This window comes from Meleagris gallopavo, chromosome 19 (assembly GCF_000146605.3).
Source record: "Meleagris gallopavo isolate NT-WF06-2002-E0010 breed Aviagen turkey brand Nicholas breeding stock chromosome 19, Turkey_5.1, whole genome shotgun sequence".
In the NCBI taxonomy this organism is placed as follows: Eukaryota; Metazoa; Chordata; class Aves; order Galliformes; family Phasianidae; genus Meleagris; species Meleagris gallopavo.
Window position 1 is genome coordinate 8,018,656 of NC_015029.2, and position 20,807 is coordinate 8,039,462.

General features: G+C 41.0%; 1 protein-coding gene across 3 annotated transcripts in view; it reads left to right on the forward strand.

Moving 5' to 3' along the window:
- CAMSAP1 (calmodulin regulated spectrin associated protein 1) overlaps nt 1-20,807 on the forward strand; it is a 28,847-nt gene that overhangs the window by 5,761 nt on the left and 2,279 nt on the right. The window contains exons 2-18 of one of the 3 annotated variants that reach the window (XM_010721022.3): nt 66-228; nt 7,674-7,936; nt 8,125-8,286; nt 8,523-8,603; nt 9,550-9,582; nt 12,540-12,681; nt 13,266-13,405; nt 13,502-13,598; nt 14,037-14,214; nt 14,928-15,022; nt 15,613-15,697; nt 16,094-18,530; nt 19,237-19,373; nt 19,460-19,668; nt 19,754-19,856; nt 20,206-20,321; nt 20,557-20,675. In XM_010721022.3, coding sequence (XP_010719324.1) covers nt 66-228; nt 7,674-7,936; nt 8,125-8,286; nt 8,523-8,603; nt 9,550-9,582; nt 12,540-12,681; nt 13,266-13,405; nt 13,502-13,598; nt 14,037-14,214; nt 14,928-15,022; nt 15,613-15,697; nt 16,094-18,530; nt 19,237-19,373; nt 19,460-19,668; nt 19,754-19,856; nt 20,206-20,321; nt 20,557-20,675 — 4,560 coding nt within the window. Of the gene's footprint in view, nt 1-65; nt 229-264; nt 637-7,673; nt 7,937-8,124; nt 8,287-8,522; nt 8,604-9,549; nt 9,583-12,539; nt 12,682-13,265; nt 13,406-13,501; nt 13,599-14,036; nt 14,215-14,927; nt 15,023-15,612; nt 15,698-16,093; nt 18,531-19,236; nt 19,374-19,459; nt 19,669-19,753; nt 19,857-20,205; nt 20,322-20,556; nt 20,676-20,807 lie in introns of those variants that run through there. The other 2 variants (XM_019621509.2, XM_003207853.4) reach the window with 2 other exon arrangements.

Sequence of the window (20,807 nt, forward strand, 5' to 3'; positions counted from 1 at the left end):
GGCCCGGCCCGGCCCGGGGGAGCCGGGCGGTGTGACGGAACCGCTGCCTTTTGTTTTGCTCCTAGATGGTGGATGTTGACGTTGGTGCGGGTGGAGAGAGCGGCAGAAGGAAGATGGATGCCCTGGGTGATAGCGCGGTGGAGATCGTTCCTTTGGAGCTGTATGATTCAGCCAGAGCGAAAATAGCCGCTAATCTACAATGGATCTGCGCTAAAGCCTATGGAATAGGTGAGGTGGCGGCCGGTTTTGTTCTGCGTTCGGCGGCTCCGCTCCCCTGCCAGGAGTGGTTAAATTCAGCATAAATCGCCTTTGTCTTTGACATCAGCGATGCGATGGTCCGTTCTGTTGGAATATTCATGATGCGCATCCCGGTACCTTCGGCAGAACAATGGAGCTACCTATGTGAGCTGCTGGGAACCAGCAAGCGGAGCGGAATGCTCGCGGGTTATTGTTACAAAGGATGCACGTCTCCGAAGGTGTGAACTCACACTTCAGCCAAGCACGCTGCCAGCACCTGCAGGCCCGAGGCCCCGGTGTGCTCCCTCATCCCCTTGTCTCAGCCAAGAGATACTGGGGCCTTGATGCTCTTTGTATGCTCTGTTGGCATCCCCAGCTCGGGGTATGCAGCAGTTCTGGGTACGTTTTGTTTTGTTGGATTGTGTCATTGGTTTTAAAGTGAACTGAAAAAGAATCCATTGGTGATCAGTGAAATTCTTTTATGTCAAAGCCGTGTTGCATGAACGGAGTTTGGTGGTGCGGTGTGACATCAATCAGCGCGATGTGGGTGATGGAGTGGTCCTCCTTTCCCAGATGGGAAATCATGGGCCAATACAGCCCAACGTGGACAAATTCAGGTTGTTGTACAGCAGAGGCATTTGTATGATATTTTCCTGGCATCTGTTGGAATCACTTCTTTGTTTTGAGGTAGATTTACCTGTCAATTCAGAACTATTGCTGCAGGATGCTTCTTGAGCTTGAGTAGCTTCATTACTAAGAAATAGACCAGAGCCCTTGTTTTTGTTTATGCAAAAGAAAACATATACTAAAACATGTACAAAATCTTGTTTTGGAAAATGAGGTAGCCCTGTTAATCTAAGTCTAATTCGCCAAACTCATAATGTGCTTAATGGATTAGTGCTAGCTTACTTTGTGACAGGGCTGAAGAAAAGCAGTCCGTTCCTGCAGCAAAAAATTATCCTTGTGGAAATATTTCCTAAACTGTTTTTCTTTTAATATTGTCAACTCTGTGCGTGGTCTCATCGCAGTGATGGTTGTGGGGGAAATAGGAGGAAAATTGGGATTTTTATAACACTTTGTTAGCAAATTTTGTTATAGGCAACAGGAGACAAAAAATACATAGATCAAGTTGAAAAATGTGGGAATTTTAGTACAGTGATGATGAACTGTTGGTAACACGAGAGATAAGCGAGTGTTTCTTTATGTAAATATTTTTCAGTTGCTGGGACTGTTTGTGATGTTTCCTGAAGGTTTTTTGGTAGTCAGAGGTAAAATAGATCCTCCAGCCCTGAAGACGCACTATTTCTACTATGACTTTGTTTCAAAAGGAAGCCAGCTCTGACTTAGGGCTGACTGGTGTGGGTTGTATGCTGCTTTAGGAGAAAGCTTTGGGCCCCTCGTGCCTTGAGAGAGTCATCCGGGGCTGCAGGGTGCAGGGCTGTGTCTGTAGCTGTGGGCTCAGCTGGCTGCCACAGGTCTGTGTGCACCTCACGGCGTGGACCTGCATGGAATCACTGCTTGGCTTTTCCTTGGCTAAAGAGGTCAGAGAGGAACCCCACTTCTGCAGGCACAGCAGGCGTCCACAACAGGCACAGGTGTGGTCTCCAGCATGGAGAAGGCTGTAGCATCACTTGCTGTTTTCCCACTTGTGTTTCAGCTTGTTCAGGTTGTGTGTTAGTGGGAGTTAAATGCCATGAATGTCAAGAGATGTTGTTGCTGGGACTTCTGGGGTTGTATATCCTTGGTTAGCTTCAGCGTGTAAGGCTTTTGTATGTCTGTTCAGGCCTGTGGCCTGTGGAAATGTAGTTTGATTTTGAAAAGGCTGCAGCAGTTGTCATGCGGTAACCATTGCTTTGAGAAAAGCATTGCAAAATACTTAGAAATTTATAAGCCTCTTTAATTCATAGAGAGATGAATTGAAGCTTAAAGAGGCTTTCTACATGATTATCATTTTGTGTAATATTTGAATCTGTTACTTGTCATCTGTGTGGTGTTGGTGGGATGTCTTTGGTTTGCTTTAAGATACTCCATGTGTGGTGAGTCGTGGGCAGCTCCCAAGAAGTTCTTTTTTCAGTATGAAATCTCACTGTGAAGGTGTTTTTTTGGGGGAGAGCTGTGTTGTTTTTCTAGGCTTAGTTCTGGTCAAGCTGATGAGGATGAAGAAAACCCAGCAGTTCTCTGTTGGAATATGAAAGCTCTGTCTCATGTTCCAAAGTAATTCCTATCAGATAGGGTTTCCAGCACGGCCTTCAGCTGGCTGAATAAAGACTATTGTTAGGAAATGTTCAATTTGAAATTGAATTTATGAATTGATGTAATTTTGTGCTGGAATCTTGCAGATGCTGCTGTGTATCCTGAATTTCATTTTCATCTGAGTAAAACTAAGCTTGTGCAGAAGTGTGGGAATGGCCGAGAGCAGGAATTAGATTCTGGTGTAGGCTATAACTATTAATCATTCTTCACTGTAGATTTTACCTAAATCTAAAATTTCCTATTTACTTTTGCAGTGTATGTGAATTTTCCATATCAAAGCTGGCATCTAAGTGGAAAAATTCTCCATCCTTTGTTGTTGTTCTCAAGGACAAATCAGCGAGGCCGTACCTGGCATCACTTGGAGCTAAAGCTCTAGTTTGGGATTTGTTTCATTTGATGATGCTTTCTTTTGTTCTCTGCTGTCCATGAGAAGAGTTTTAGGAACCAAACAGCTGAGCGCAGCTCCCCTCCCTCTTCAACACAAACAACTGCTGCTGCAGAACTCTCTTTTTGCTGTTTGCACAGGGATTGAGCTGACTGGTTTGTTTCTGGCAGCACGGGGCTCCTCCTGCCCATCTCTGGTGCCTGCTTGTCACAGACGGACACCAGAGACGGGCTGTACAGCCGTTGTCCACTCTGCAGAAGAGGGAAGGGGATGGAGCAGTGCAGGAGGTGTTTCCCCGCTCGCTGTCATCCCTCTCCCTGAGTAAATCCAGGTGTGCTGTCACAGATCCACGCAGAGATCTGTGCACAAACATCTGGAAACCTTCTGCACATCTGAAGCACTGGAAGACCATTTGGCTGAGACGGTAGTTTGAAGGAGTCAGAATGGGTTAGAGCAGAATTATCTATCTTTTTCGTCAGCAAATGTTGATTAAAACCAAATGTGCACTTTAAGGAACTCTGGTAGCAGTGTGAAAACACAGCTCTTAATGCTCAGGAGGTCTAGGAGCAAAGGTGCTGCCAGGTTTCTGTGCAACTTGAGTTCACAGGGCGCTTAAATCCCTTTGAGAGCTTCATCCTGGCCTTGCAGAAGGCAGTGCAGGAGGCTTAGAGCAGCTTGGCAAGCTGTGCTCCTGCACCAGTGCTGTCCTTGCTGTGCTGCTTCCTCATGATGCAGCTTGTGAAGGTGGGCAACAGCAGAACTTCCATTTCTCAGGCTGAGCTAGGACTGCGTTCATTTGTGTGTAGAAGTTGTTTGCATCATGGCTTTGATGTTAAAATTTACACAGGGAAGGACTAAATGAGATTTCCGCCGTGTCGCAGCCTGCTGTGAGCACGTGTGGTTTCCAACCCGCTCCATAACAAACTTCACTGCCTTTTAAATACAATTTGTAAAATTCAGGCTGCTCAAATGAAGCTGAACGTACTTGTTAGGGTGAGGAGCTGTGTGTAGGTTCCACACAGGTGCTAACGTGAGCCTGAGGTGTTTGACCAGATACGGGCAGGAGGGCAAAGCACTGCCATAATGCACTGTAGAGGAAGGGCAGGTTGTGGCTTTTCTTGTCTTTGAAATCCTTAATGTTCACCTGCTAAGGGAGGTTTTGCAGTACCATAATAGCTGCCTGCAGTTACCTGTTGGCACCAGCAGTGTGAAAATGTTTCCAGGGCTGAAATAAGCAAACCCTGGTGTTCCCTGTTCCTCTTCCCTCATCTCAGTGAGGTCTGTAATAAAAATATTTTTGAGAAACCTGTTGTGTTTGGCAAACATTCGAGTAGCTAAACATTTGGTTTCTTTAACAGGGCCTGTTTATAAACGCAGGCTATTACCTAGGTGAACTTTACAGGGTTGGAAACTATTGTAGTTATTTCCTTTCTTCTGCTTTGTCCAGGCTTACGGCTTTCCTTTTGATCCAGAGATAGGATAACAGAAGGGCAGTCTCTCTCCATGGCACTATACCTCATCTTTAGTGTGGGGATTTTTTTGTGCCCACATTACATAGATTTCCATGAGTGACATTAGAGGTGACTTCTGGAGTTTATAATATGGATTGATAATTAGAACCAACGGTAGATGTTGTTACTGCAGTGAAGCTGAGAAAGTGTAGCTTCTGCTTTGTGTTCTGCAGCTTAGCAGACATCCAAGCAGCACTAAATAATTCTGTGAGCAGATACTGATACCAGTGAAACCCTACTCAGAATCTGAATGAGCTCCGTTCTGTGTACTGCCATGCTTTGGCTCTCTTTCCATGTGAAACCAGTTCTTCGCTCTTCCAGAGGTAAAATAAGATCTGGCTGGTATCCACTTCTCCAGTTCAAGGGATAAGTCAAATTTGTTCAGATTACAACTTGATAAAGAAAAGCACAGCAATCTGGTGATCATCTCTGAGCCAGTGTTTGTCAGTGAGATAGGGAAGGAATGATCCCTACCCTAAAGTGAGGAGGGGAGCCTGGGCAGAATTGCTGCTCTTATTGCTGCTACACATGAAGTTATTTTTGTAATCCTGCAACTCCCTTGTATGCAAAATGATTTATACTTGGAACTGACAGGTTTTGTTTTTTTTTTTTTGAAAGATGAGAATTCACTGACGTGGTACCAAAACCCATTGCTTCATGAGTAATTATACAGATTTATTTTTGAATGCTTCGTTTCTTATGAAAACAGGCAGCACAGATATCTCCCTGCTGGGCTCCCTGGGATGAGAGCACTTCAGATTATGTGCTGCTGAGAGTTGGGAAGCACGATACTGCTCTGCTGCCATAAGTGCTGGAGATGCAAAACTGGGCATCTTTGCTCTGCGAGTCAACTGCATGCAGCTGAGCAGCACGGTGTCAAATGAGCATGGAATCAGCATCCAGCCAGCTCTGGTCAGTCTCTGGCAATTCCTCGTAGGAAGCTGAGGAGAAGCTGCTTTTGTCAATGCCCTTTGCCTCTGACAGCTCTAATCATCACTTGTGTACCATCGTTCTGAAGGTGCTGTTAAACCACCAGTAGCTGAAAGCTGTCAAAAGACAAAACGTTCATCAAAAACTGATGGCTGCAAAGCGTGCCTGGGAGTTGATGCTGGGGGTAACTGCTGAGAAAGCACGTTAGGAGAAACAGAAGGTGTGTGCAGGCTCTTTGGTAATGTGTAGTAGACGTGGAAGTGGCTTCTTTTTCTATTCGAGGTGGTATTGAAGACCTTAAAGTAGGCAAAAAGAAAAAAGGATGTGATTTACTTGTTTCTGTTTTGCTTTGGTGGGTTTTGTTAAACTCAATTCCAGCTGATTTTTTTTTTTTTTATTTTTTATTTTTTATTTTTTTTTTGTGGAGCTTGGCTGGTACTTGCTCTGAAATGATGTTTTCATGTTGATTTTCTGGATTCCATGGCGCACACGTGTAAAAATACAAGTTTTAATGAAGCAGTAGGTTTCTTCACACCTGAGAACTGTTGTAGGTCACGAAAGTAAAGCATTGCAAAAGGTGCTCACAGAAACTGGGGCTGGGACAGATGGGTGTTTTGTTCAAGCAGGGCTTTGGCACACTGGTCAGCGATGGCAGTGAGAGCTGGGACACATCTGGGGATTGTGTGGCTGGTGCAGATTGGAGAACAGCACTGTCACACTGTCATTTTAACGTAGAGTTGCAGGTGTTGAGGGAGAGGTCTCAGCAGCAGCTGCTGTGATGGCAGTTGGATGTAGACCAGAGCATACTGCTCTCATCAGACCTTGAAGGAGCCCTTTTGGATTTGTGCACATGCAAATATTTCCTTTTGTGTGGTTTTGTTTGTTTGTTTGTTTGTTTAAATCTGCATTTTATTCTCTGTGTTCTGGACTTTTGAGTCCTTAAGCTAATTTGATTGAACACAGCATCAAACTAGAATCTGGTCGGCCCTAAAAGAGAAGGTAATGCATATATGTGTGTAAATCAATGTGCACACGTGTGCCACTGCTGTGCTTTGTAGGTTGACGTGCTCTGGGTTTTGCATTCTGACAAAGGCAGCACGCTCAGGGCTTTCTGAGCAGTGGAATGCAGTGCTGCAGTGGGGAAAGGCTGAGTCTTGGATATTCCCAGTCGTTAGCAATGGAGGCTCTAGTTCAGTGTTAAATGACTGTTAAATGGAATTACCTTTCAGCAGCCTTGCATTCCTGGGCTAGGTTGACTGATGTTAAGGAGATTAGAAATATTTGAATTTGCTATCTGTTCACTAACAAATGGGCAACTCTGTTACCCAGTACCTCTGATGCGGTGCCAGCAAGGTTTTATTGTTCCTGTTCCCAGTGTCTTCAGTACTACTGATATGCTGACTGTGTATATCTGTGTAACACAGCAGTCAATGCCATGTAAAGGAAAATAATCTTCTTAATTCTCAAAAACTTCAAAAATCTTTCAATTTTGACAAATAGTGGCAGTATTGTGTGGCAAAGTGTGAGTAGCTGTTAGGGATATTATTACAATACTGGTTTACTACGTGTTTTTATTGAAGTGAGATGTACTTCTGGCTCTTATACTCGATAAAATCCTGTCTCAGTTTCTCTTCTTTATATGAACATTAAGAGCTCTGTGGCATACAAACACAGTGTGGCTTATTTTGTAGTTCTGAGAGATGCTGTGGGTCAGAGCTTTTTTGAATGGGGAAATGTGTTTATTCTAGAAATGAGCTGAAGGAATGTGAACGTGCTGCCAGATCAGTGATTCTTTCAGCTTTAGATGTGCTTGTTAACATGAACGGTTGGAGTGGCTTCAGGGGGAGATCTTCACAGTGTTTGGGTGACATGGATCAAATTCTGTGTTCGAGCACGATGCGATGTCAGGCTTCTTGTAGGAAAACATAGGTGAGGCTGGCAAGAACTGCTGGTGTGGAGACTCGTGTTCTTACTGCTGGGCTCCGGTCTGATTGCTGGGTATGGGTACAAGTATTTATTTTGGGATATATCTAATTTTAACTTGTTTTGCATCCCTAGAATATTACCGAGGAAATGTTGCTCACAAGAACTTTTCCTTCCACTTTGGGCTGTTGGGATTGGCCTGGAGCTGTAGCATTGTAACTGTCAGCACTGACTATGCTTCAGCTAGCAGTGCATCATTTGAAATGATAGAATTGCTGCCAGCTGTGTAGTTCTGCTGATTAGCAGCAAATGTTCAGGTCTTGGGGAGGGTGGGAGCTGCTGGGGGAGAAGCACAGTGCAACACAAACCCTTCTGCTCTGTTGCCTGCAAACTACTCTCTTAGTGATGCTCTTGTTGAAACACCTTTGTTCCAGATAACGTCCCCGAGGAGCTGAAGGACCCGTTCTACATAGACCAGTATGAGCAGGAGCACATCAAGCCTCCGGTCATCAAGCTGCTGCTGTCCAGTGAGCTGTACTGCCGGGTCTGCAGCCTGATCCTCAAGGGCGACCAGGTGGCAGCACTGCAGGGCCACCAGTCGGTGATCCAGGCGCTGTCTCGAAAGGGGATTTACGTCATGGAGGGCGATGACACACCTGTGTCTGAATCTGATCTGGGCTGCGCACCAATCAAAATGGTTAGCTTAATTAAATCCACCTAATGATCTTTTATTTAACGCTATTTAACGTAGTTCGTGGAAGGAAGGGATTTTCATTTCTAGGCCACTAACCTCGGGAATTTTTCATTGTAAATACAGTTAGGATATACAAAGGTTTTTATCCTACGGGATTTTGGTTTTCGGTACTCACTGCATTCTTCTTTTAGAGTTCTCATATGGCAATGATTGACGCCCTTATGATGGCCTACACTGTAGAAATGATCAGCATTGAAAAGGTGGTCGCTAGTGTCAAGCGTTTCTCTACATTCAGTGCCTCGAAAGAACTGCCCTATGATCTGGAAGATGCAATGGTTTTCTGGATTAACAAGGTAAAATTTGCTTCAAGGGAAGTGTCTGTTCCTTACGCAGTTTTCACAAAGCTTCTGTTGAGTGCATTCTGTCCATCTTTCTTAACTGCCCCTTTCTGTCATCTTTTCTACTTCAAAAAACTGCTTTTGGTTATTGTGGTACTTATTCCACAGGATTATTTTCTGTTACTTGAGGTAAACGTATATTTGGATGTATTTATCCCGATATTCATCCTTTCTGTGCTTTGCCCTTTTAGGTGAACCTTAAAATGAGAGAGATAACAGAGAAAGAGATCAAATTAAAACAGCAGTTAATGGAAAGTCCAGGGCATCAGAAGGTAAAACAGTTTTGTCTTCAGTCATAATTCTACATTAGTGATCAATGGCTTTGGGTATAAACATCTCAACACTTTCTTTGTCAGATAAACGTGAGGCTCCAGTCCTCAAAACTCCTGAGATTTTGTGCATGCAATTTGTTTGTGTTTCTTGGTGCCCTTCCTTTCCTTTCAATCCCTGTAGGATCTTTTGACTTTTCCTTTAGTTGGGCTAAAATAACTTGTGTTAGTTTAATAAGTTCAGCAGACTTCACTCAGCTTTCACAGAACAAAATATATAGTATATATTTTGAAAGCTTTTGGGGTCATATTCATTTTGCATGAATTTATTGTCTAATTTCAATTTAGAAGCTTATTCCAGTTCTGTCTAGTGAGCATACCTTTGGTATGTTATATGTTTGTGACTTTTCTACCTTTCCCCCTGAAGATGTATCACAATGCACTAACGTTGCAGAAACATGGTACACTTTCATTGCTGGAGAATGTAAAATAGACTTTTTTTTTTTTTTTTTTCCAAACATAATGCACACCAGCTATCAGTGCTCCCAATTAATGGCTTAACAAAGCCTTTAGAAAAGCTCTATGTTCTTTCCTCTAGTTGGCATTGCTGTGCAAAGGGGATAAAATTATAATGTACGAACAAGGCACTATTATTTGATTTCCGCATTGTGGCAAAGGTTTTGTGTGCTTTATGTAAAATCATATCTTTTGATGATGAGGGACCTGAGAGCTGTTCAGTTCACAAGTTGATGTCTGGTCCAAAGGATCCCACGTTACCAATTTGACCTACTGACTTTGGGGCCTTTTTTTTAATTTAAACTTCTGGACTACAAACCCTCTGAATATGAAAGTGTTTCTTGCTGAAGTGCATTTAAGTATTACTGCTTATAACTTGCATTGCTGATGTTCCTTTCCTATTCCTACATTCCTTTCCTTGCTTCCTGAGCAGTCTCCTTCCAAATGGTATTGGAAATTAGTACCTGTAAGTGATTTACTTTTACACCAGTTGTCATCCACAAAATCATGGCTTTTTAAATTTCTTGGGATTGTTTGCTTCCATTTGCAATGCTTCTTAGGCATTCTTTAAAAAAACCAACAAACCCTCTGCATAAGCTTTCTGGTCATCAGGCTTAATTTTCATAACATGATTTCTGCATACTGTACAGCATACAGCATAATCACTTTACAGCACTTCAAAATTGTTTCCACAGTGCAGGAGTGAGGAATATGGAGTAGCAGCAAAAAGCTAGGAGATTAACAGTGGTTGAAACGGTTACACTCACTATTTCTGTTGTAAATAGGCAATTGGTGGCAGCACTAAGGTGATACAAAAGCTGGTCAGTTTAAATGGTTGCTTAATCTTTGAATCCATTGTTAAGATAAGTAGATGTCTGCACTAGTTCATTGTACAGTGCTCTTGTGTTCCCATAGCTGGTAAATCCAACCCAGAACACCCTTATTCATTGAGATGAGGTTAGGTGATTTGACAAACCAGTTTGGACCTGTTGTTATGAAGAGTGGAACTGTGTGGTGAGTTAAACTGAAGCTGGCATAATGGGAGGAAAGACAGTATTTTTATTTTAGGGGAAGTGTGAAAATGGAAATAAAAATATGTAGGTTTTGGCTTTATATAAAGTGGAATTGATGTTGCTTGCTTTTAGTTGAGCTTCTTGGCTTTATCTGAATTTGCAGAGGTTCTCATTTGTTCCCGAGTTTCTCTTGGCCTCAGTACCCTTTGTCCTCCACTTTGCTGGATGTGGTGCTTCTCATTTTCTGTTTGGGAGGATGAGAGCTGTTGTCTCAGTTGCAAATTCCCAAGAGTGGTGCAGCTGGAGAAGGCAGGCATGCTCTGGCCATTTCTGCCTTTCTACACTGAGCTCCATCTCCCCTTCTTGCTCCTTATATTTGAAGAAGCAGCTGACAGCTCTGCCTGTGGCAGTGGGGTTGAAACTTGATGATCCTTGAGGTTCTTTCCAACCCAAGCTGTTCTATGATTCTATAATCTTGGGTTTGTTTCAACCAAGTGGATGAAAACTTTAAATATCCAAAATAAAGAGAATGGGAGTAGGGACCTGCAGGCTGATAAAATCTGTGCCAGAGCCCTGGCTGCCAGCCTCATTTAATGACTCGTGACAACGTAATGAAGTATTGACCTGCAGTTTGTCTCTTGTGTTCTGTGTGCTCAAAGGTCCCATCTGTATCGGAGGCCTACATTTGATAGCATTGCCAAGAAGCTGCATAGGTTTACGTTATGTTTGGAGACTCCTAAGTGAGAGTAGAAGAAACAGGTGCAGTATTGACCGTGGTTGGTTTAAATTCCGTTTCAATTCCTTTCCCATTGGAAAAGAAATATGTCCCTGTTTTAAATAGTGGAGCAGCCAAAATCCAAAACGAAATTCCTGACGTTTCTTTTAATTTGTTTACTTCAACTAAGTGGATAAACGATGAACCTTTTAAGCTAACCAGATCACCTTAGCGTGCACACTTGTTTTATCAGACTTAATGACCGCATTTCCAGTGCATAATGGATGTTGCTGATGCATTTGATTTGTTTCTTGTTTGAATAACCACCATCCTATATCTCGCTATTTCTTTTTGTGTAAGCCTGATCTGATGCATGCCATATCGCACTGCATGCTGGAACCAGTGGAATATGCTCGTGTGGTACAGTATGATTCATGTTCCATTACATATTTGTGGAGTGCTCCAGGCTGGGGAAAAAAGATCATTTGCACCTGGGAAAATAGCAATAGCATGTAGACATTGCTTTTAGCCATACTTACCTTTGCCAGAGAAGCATAACGTGCTGTATTTATATTTGTTCCAAATAAATGGAACTGATCCTTATTATTAAATTCTTATTATTAAATTGCATATGAGCGACCTTCTTTCTTTTGAATATAATTTTTCTCAGCCTGTGCCATCCTAAATTGCCACGAGTGAGTGTGTGTGTGTGCACAGAGAGCTTGCCCAGGTTATCTTGGAAAGTTTATGGTATTATTGATAAAATAAAACTTTTTTATGCTCATTAAGGATGTTCTCTGTATAGCAGTATGCTAGGCCAGCACGTGGATGAAGAGAGTTGATGAGATGTTGAGTTCTGTTAACGTACTGGTGTAAAAGGAATTTTTTCCATCGCTGTAAGATACTTCTGATGTGCTCTGTAGTGTATTGTTTTTTGCTTGCTGGATCATTTTGCTGCTGGGACTTGGATATAGCCCTCCAGTCCAGCACATGGATTGTTGTAAATATCAGCACTAAAACTTTTCTTGAAAAAATTGCTGGACTTGTTCTTTGGATACTCGTCAACTAAGCTCAAAATTATGTGAGGATCCAGGGGTAGCCAGTAGAAGTTTGGTGTTGATGTGTAGTGAAATCAAGGAGAGCTGTGCCATTGATTTCAGCCTTTCCCCCTCCTCTTGCAGAGCGTTTTTGAGAAAAGCCACATTTTTTCCTTTGCACATTACTATTGTATACAATGCTCTGAATCTCTCCAAGAAACCTTTGCTCTCTGGTGATATGGTGGCAAGTCTGCGTGTGGGTAACACATGAGAAATCACTAGCTCATCTTAATTTTTTTCCCCTGAAGCTTTATAGATATGTGTGTGTAAGTTGTCTGTTTCTCTTTCTTTGAGTCTGCTGCATTTGTGCATCTGCGTGGAAGGATTTTGACTTAAATTAGTTTGCATTAAGTTAAACCGTGTCTATGAAGCTAGGAGTTCAGCACGGATTGCTTCCAGATATGAGGAGAATGTTTAAAAAGGAAGCACTGTATTCTTCTGAATTGGCCTCTACGGAGGGGAGAGTATAACCTTATACATTGTTTTTGACTTAGATAAAGTAGAATGCTATGAAGGATCCACCATAAAGAGCTTTCAGTACTTAACTACAGCTCCTGTGTTCCTTGGCATCACATGAACACCAGTTTTCTTTTTTCAGGTGCGTTACCGAAGAGACCATCTGTCAAGCAGGCAATTACCTTACTTTCCTTTGCTGGAGGATTTGATGAAGGATGGTAGCGATGGTGCTGCTCTGTTAGCTGTGATACACTATTATTGTCCAGAGCAAATGAAGCTAGATGGTACGTAGAAAAGTTTCTTAGATGAGTATTCTGAAGTTCATTTCTAGTTGAACTAGAAATGAATTGTCAAACGAGAAAGCAGCAGATGTAATAGGAGATAGTCTGGCTTGTTTAATAGATCAGGGTGATACGATGTTGTCTCTTAATATTACTGAGCTTGGTCTAATTAAACCTTCAAAAGAAGTAAACACACATTACTGTTAGCTCACAGTTCTTGTGGTGATCGGCAGATGTATACAGCTTGAACTGCCAGCCCTGTGTTATTTACAAACCTGGCTTTATTTGCTTTTTCACTTTATCACTGGGTATTGTTTGTGGCCTGTTTACCTCTTCTGTGACTATGAAAACCATATGTGGTTTGTAAAACAAACACCAAATTGATACTTGGTTGTGTGTGCTTTTCTTCTCCCTTCTTTTCCTATCCTCTGGTATTTAAGAAGTACAAAGATGGGCTGTTAGCCATTAAATATGAAGTGATGCTTTATAAGCACTCTGAAGTTCCTGTGCATAGTATTTCTGTTAGCTGTGGATGGAAGTTTAACTCATTGGGGTAGTGCCATAACTTGTCTTTCTTACCTTTCTAGATATTTGTCTGAAGGAGGTAACATCAATCGCTGACAGCCTTTATAATATTCAGCTCTTGAGAGAATTCTCAAATGAATATCTAAACAAATGCTTTTATCTCACACTGGAGGACATGTTGTATGCTCCTTTAGTTTTAAAGGTAAGAAACGTAATGAAGGGCACATTTCTAAACAAAATGTAGGCAAATCATTAGCAGTTATTTTGTTACTGTGAGGAGCATTTTTTTCTTTTCTAGCCTAACATCATGGTGTTCATTGCGGAACTCTTCTGGTGGTTTGAGAATGTCAAACCAGACTTTGTACAACCGAGAGATGTTCAGGAAATAAAAGATGGTAAGTCTTTTATGTTTCATAAATATTAGTGAGTTATTTCAAAATATTTACATCAGAATGAAAAGCTGTTATGCATTGCTGTTTGCTTTGGAGCTTGCTTTCTACCCAAGCTTTCTGTGTGCTGCAGCAGTCTTTGAAAGGAGGGAAAAAATGAAAGGCAGGTTAGTCCTTGTGGATTGGGTTCTAAGTTTTGGAATGTGATAAGCAGATTATTTTTTTTTATTTTTTATTTTTTTACTCCAATCCACTCATCATTTACTTTCTTTCCAATAAAGCCACCAGAAGGTATGTTTTTTAAATGCAGGTTATTACTTCTACTGCATTTCAGTTTTGTGTCACAAAATTGTCATTGTAGTGTACTGCAGTTTGAAACTTCCTTTCCTGTTTTGTTATTTTAATGGTTATTTATAACATTAACAGTTTTTAATATGTACACAGTTAAAACAGTGTTGCAGCAGAAGAGCAGCCGCCCACCTGTTCCTATCTCCAATGCAACTAAGAGAAGTTTCATGGCTAGTCCTGCTAGTGCAAATCCAGCAGACGTGCAGCCCTCAGCTCAGGCAGGCTCTGAAGCTTGCAGTAGGTACTACCTGCACCCTGAAGAACCTGACTACCTGTAAGTCTGTTTTCATGTTGTTTAGATTGATCTTCTACTGTATGCTTCCATTTGGATCACATAGAAAATTCTGCTTCTAGCTGTTCTGATTTTGCTACAAATTTTCTGCACACAGCTTGAGTTCACTCAATATGTAAAATATTCTGAAGTTCAGAGAAATACTTGGCACTGTTCTGTTTGATCTTTGGCACATTCCAGTGAGCCTCAACACCAAATGTCACTGTTGTGTTATAGAAGAAATTCTTCTAATTTCTGTTTTGAAGATAGTGTGAAATGTGAAAACTATCCAAGCATCTGATCTTTGCTGGCCATGTTCTTTAAATGTTGGTATGAAAAAACTTAACTGATTCAGTGCACAAGGAAGTCAGTGACAAGGCTTTTCAGCTGAACCAAATCTGAGAGCTGTAAGAAAGTTAATTCGGCCTTTAGTTTGTCTCAAGTGTACTGTTACCTAAGCTACATTTTAAAGTTACTGTATTTAACAACATGAAATACTTTGAGTTCAGATAGTAGTTTACTTTTCTATTGTTTCATGTGAAAACCTAATTTTTTCTTTAAGTTCTTTAATACTGATGATGTGATCTTGTGTTTTAGGGGAGAATGGGGGCAACAATTATTACTGTAACTTTTCTGCTGTATAACTTTTTTCTGTTGTTATAGGGAAAAAAAATCTTCTATTAATGAATTCTTAATGTTCTGATTTTCTGAATTAGTGGCAAAGGAGGAAGCCCTGCCTTTAGCCCTTCCCATCCACTGCTCCCTTTGAGACAGAAACAACAAAAATCTTTACAGGGTGAAGAGAGCCCTGGTAAGTCTACTCTGAATTTACATTTCAAAAGGCAATGCCAATCACTGTCAGTACAACAGAAAAATACACATGCTAAGTAAAGACAGTAAATTTAATTTAAAGGTACTTTTTGAAAATTTGGGTTCTATACTTATACAGAGTTACTTAGAACTTATTTTCTTTTATCAGCAATAGTACTGACCAAACTTCATTTCAACTGCCTGGGCTCTTACAACATGCCATGATGAAGACTGTTCAAACCAAAACAAAAAAGAAAAAAAAAAGAAAAAAAAAAAGATGGGGCTGGGGAGTGAGTGGGAGGGATGAGGAAAGCAAATTGAGCACTTCCATGCTTGGAAATGCAGAGTTCAAATCTGTGTATAAATATATACAGATGTGTACGCACATGTCTATATGTATTTATGTATACAGTGCCATTTTTTCAGTGTATTTTACCAGGCTTTTGTTTACTTTTCTTTAAGATTTTGTGCAAATTTGTTTTTTGCTGCCATCTCTTGGCGAAATAACGTATTATATTTGCTATTAAAGGCAATGATACTCTTAGCTTAAAGGCTGTTTCTAAAACATTACCCATTTAAAAAATATTGTAGGTCATCGACATCGTTCTAATTCTCTGACTCGTGTTGATGGACAGCCACGAGGTTCAGTTCTTGCATGGCCAGAGAAGAAACCCAGGTAAAGTGTGCTTTTAGGTATTACTAGAGTACTGTTTAATGGAAGGATAGTCCATACTGTGACAAATGTCCTTGTAGTAATATGGTAACACTTCCTTAGAAATGGACTAAGAGTTGCTTAACTTTGTTTTCTTTAATTTAAAAAAAAAAAAAAAAGACATTTTCAGGGATAACTGATTTTAGTGTTGCAGTTGAACATAATTCAAACGTGATTTGCAATAAGCATTGTTGAGAATTTAAGTGTCTGAGGTTGCTGTCTTACTGATGGTGGTCACTCTTGCTACAGGCTACCATTTTCAAATAGAACAGAAATGTTGGCTTTGTGTATTATGGTCCTTAATTCAGCAAATTGTAACTTTGTACTTTCTCTTCAGTAGACTGTTCTTATCTTTTCTAGGCCTCTGTCTCAGCCAACACCGTTTGCTCTTCATCATTCTGCCAGTACTGATGTGGACCCTGGGTCTGGTGATAGCATTAGTCTGGCTAGATCAATCAGCAAAGACAGTCTGGCTTCAAACATCGTTAATGTAACTCCAAAAAACCAGCCTCATCCTCCATCATTGAAAACTAATGGGAAGAGCTTGCTGAACAATGTTGAAATTGAGGATGAAGATGAAGAGCTTATTGCAATAATCAGATCTGAAGAAAGGCCAAACCGTGGTGACGTGGAATTGCAGAACGCAGCAGCCAGAGTACCCAGCATAGTTGCAACTGCATGGTCTCCAAAAATAAATAGCGAGTCTTCAGAAAGCAAACCAGACAGTTTCTACTTGGAGCCTTTAATGCCTGCAGTTCTAAAGCCAGCAAAGGAAAAACAAATAATAAATAAAGAGGATGAATGCGGGGAGGGGAAACAAAGGAGTTTTATAACAAAGAGATTAAATGAGGGACACTTGCCTTTGATTCGCAAGAAAACGAGTAGCAGTCATGGTGACCATGATCTCAGTAGGACTTTTACTCCAATTTCTAGTTCTGATTTCACTCCAGTTACTGAGTCTGGTGCTGCAGACTCAGTAGCCCTGGTGGAGGCAGGGTTGGAAGCCTCCAGACCGTTAGCTAGTAGCAGTTTAGATCCTTCAGCTCAGGATCAACCCACTGGAGGATTTTTTCTTCATGCTGCTAAATCTGATGATGACATAGCTAGTAAAGTCAATGTAAGTTATGTAAAAAGTCTCAATTTACATGTTCCAGATACTACATGGACTATGGTGAGACAGGACTCTGATTCTGATCTCTTAGACATAGAGGACACTGAACAGGACTTGGTAGTCCTAGATGACCATCCTATAGTCGCTAAATACATAGGTGAGGAAGAATCTGCAAAGCTGCAAGAAGATATGAAGGTAAAAGAACACGAAGATAAAGATGATGCAAGTGGGCGTTCCAGCCCTTGTTTGAGTACGATTTCCCAAGTGAGCAGTGTGTCCATGGCTAGTGGGAGTGTCCGAATGACCAATTTTGCAGAACGAAAGCTTCAGAGGCTTAATAGCTATGAAACTAAATCCAGCACAAGTAGTTCACAAAAGACCACGCCAGATGGATCAGAAAGCTGCCCAGCACCACTGACCACCTGGAAACAGAAGCGAGAGCAAAGCCCCAACAGACCAAATAAAGATAATGTTAATCTTCTAGCTTCTGAATTGGTGCAGCTTCATATGCAGTTGGAAGAGAAACGAAGAGCAATAGAAGCTCAGAAGAAGAAGATGGAAGCCTTATCAGCAAGGCAGCGACTAAAATTGGGCAAGGCAGCTTTCTTGCATGTTGTTAAGAAGGGGAAATCTCCCGATGCTCCACAGCCACTTAAACCAGAACATTTTCCAAAAGAATACCCTCGGCAGAATGGTGAAGACTTGGATGAAGTTTCTTTGGGTTCTAAGTCTGAAGAGTATTTTGTGAAGGAGGAGGAAAGAGAAGACATGCTTAATGATTCTCAAGAGGTAACAAAAGTAAAAATGCAAGAAAGCATGGCTTTTGTTGAGCAACATAAACCAAAAGATTCTGCTGCTATACATGAATTGGAAAAAAGTAAAATTATTTCTGCTGCCCTTCTGGAAGACAGTGTTACAGAAGTAGATATTAATGAATGTGATCTTTCTATTGAAAAGCTTAATGAAACAATCAGCACACTTCAGCAGGCTATATTAAAGATTTCTCAGCAACAGGAATTGCTTATGAAATCTCCATCAGTGCCATCACCAGGAACCAGAAGTAACTCTCAGGACCAAAAGGTAAAACCATCGATCCATTTCGTTGAGCCCCTGTCACCAACTGGAATGAACAGCCTTCGTAAACCGCCTCGATTTGGCCAGGGCAGGAGTCCTCGATCAGGAAGACCAGCTGATTTGAAAGTCCCTAAAGACAGACAACAAAACTCAGCACGTGTTAAAACCCCAACACAAAGTCTAGAAACCTTGCCGCATTTAAGACCATTTCCATCCAATAGCTTGTCGAAGACGCCAACAGAAATAGGCTCTGAAAATAGTCCTGATCTGGGAAGTGGTTCTCAAGAAAAGTGTTTCTTTGATACCTATAGACTTCATGATGAGAGTAATCAACGGGCACTTGTTCTCTCCACCTCTAAAGATGCAAATATCATTTCTGAGATGAGCAAAGAGGTGAATAACAGCTTCAAAGAAACAGGGTTGAATTCTTCTGATGGCTCAGGAAAAGAAAATGTCCCTATGGATGAGCCACTGAGGAGCAAGGCTAATCTCATTGAAGTAGATTTGTCTGACTTAAAAGCTCCAGATGAAGGAGAACTTGAGAACCAGGATAGCTCTGCAGATATAATTAGCGAAGGTGACCAGAAGTCTGGTGTGGGATTTTTCTTCAAGGTAAATATGTTACCTTTATATATTTAGTTATTGGTACACTTTTGTCTGGCATCCAGAACTTGTTTTTGCCACTTCATTCTTGAGTCATCTGGTGGAGCCGGATGCATTTTGGTTGCAATCTTGGGGTTTGAAAAAAAACACATTTGAGGAGAAAAGTTCTTTACATTGTATGAAGGCAGTCTTCTGATAGAGAGCAATCTCCTGGCAACTTTATGTGCTGACATGACAATACTTTCTTTCTCTGTTTCTGTTTTAAAAAAACTCCAGATCTTGACTTCAGTAAATTTGTCTTCTGATGCTATTTTCTATGGTGCATATTTATTGATGTAAAGCCTATCATTATGCTGGGGTTATCTGTGTTCTCCACTCTAGGCAACATTGTAGTTCCATGGTACTTTACAGTTTTACAAGGTTTTGTGCTGTTTAAGTTTACTTAAAACGAATCAGAGTAAGGTGAGACCCTGGATTGTTTTCTTTTTATGGACTTAAAGGAAAATTTGGTGTTGAAGTTCTCTTGGAGAACACCAAAAAATTCGGTATGGTTCTCTGACTTACACTCTTCAATTCTGATGACGTGAAGATTTCCAGAAGTACTGCCATGTGTTTTCCTTTAAAAATCTTCCTGGAATCCACAGCAATCCTTGATGCTCAGTTTGATGTGTTTTCCAGTAATCTTTACGGCTTTCTGTCCCTGTGAATCTTGCAGGATGAACAGAAAGCAGAAGACGAGTTGGCGAAGAAACGTGCAGCGTTCCTTCTAAAGCAGCAGCGCAAAGCTGAGGAGGCTCGGCTTCGGAAACAGCAGCTGGAGGCTGAGGTTGAGCAAAAAAGAGATGAAGCTCGGTAATAGCATGTGGAAAAAGATGGCTCCTTTTCTCTTTAAAAAGAGGAAAATCGTTACATATTGAATGTTGTGGTTTGCTTTTCAGTCGCAAAGCTGAGGAGGACAGAATACGCAAAGAAGAGGAGAAGGCTCGTAGGGAACTTATCAAGCAAGAATATCTAAGGAAAAAACAGCAACAAATCTTGGAGGAGCAAGGGCTTGGAAAGCCCAAATCGAAGCCCAAGAAACCCAGGCCCAAGTCGGTCCATCGTGAGGAATCTTACAGTGATTCAGGGACGAAGTGTTCTTCTACTCGTAAGAATTTTGAGTTGTTTGTTCTCAATGAGTCTGGTAATCTGCTTTAATAAATACATTCATGTTTTCTCTTCTTTTTTTGTAGCTGATAATTTGAGCAGTGCTCAGTCTGGTTCCAGTCTTTCTTTGGCCTCAGCAGCAACAACAGAACCTGAAAGTGTACATTCTGGTGGCACACCATCTCAGAGGTAGAGATATTTAAAAATAAATAAATAAACTTTTATCTTGCCTTACGAGAGTGTTAGGATTCAGTGTTGTTTGCTTTAGTTTGCAGGAATAGAGGCACAACAATAATTAGCTAATTCATCTTCTGTTTTACTTGGGAGCCAAATTTAATCTGTACAAACTTGAAATTTTATTTGTTTGGGAAAAAGAAAAACAATAGAAAGTTTGCCTCAATAATGTGGTAGGAAGAGTCTGACAGTTCTGAGGAGGAAGAGGGGCAGTAATCTGTTTTTTTTCAGGGCTAGTGTCTGGTGAATTTATTGAAGATTTGAAGGGAAAACAATGCTTATTTTCTCTGTCCCTCCCCAACAGAGTTGAATCTATGGAGTCATTACCAATATTGAGCAGAAATCCTAGCAGAAACACAGAAAGAGACTGGGAGAATGCTTCAACTGCATCTTCTATTGCTTCAGTGGCAGAATACACAGGTAACCATTTTCATTTTAGTTTCAGCGTTTATTGTGATTAGCATGCCATGTAAAGCTCTGATACATTTGGTGTGACTCATTACTTTTGAGAAATTATCAGGCCTATTTTGTTCTGTTTAATATCTACAAGTGAGTTATTGAAGAAAATGTTTATTTTTTTCTAGCTTCTGATGAATTAAAATCTTAACGTTCTTAAGAGTTGGACAACTAAAGTTTGCTTGCTTCTCTTCCTTAGGTCCAAAATTATTTAAGGAACCCAGCAGCAAATCAAACAAACCTATTATTCACAATGCTATATCTCATTGCTGTCTTGCTGGAAAAGTGAATGAACCACATAAGAATTCAATATTAGAGGTAAGCGATAAACTATAAAATTATGAATGCACTCACAGTCAAGTTCACCTGTAGTGCACACCTCATAATCCCACTCATTCATGGTGGTGAATACCATTTCCTAAAATGTACCTGTGAAATGAGATGCTATTC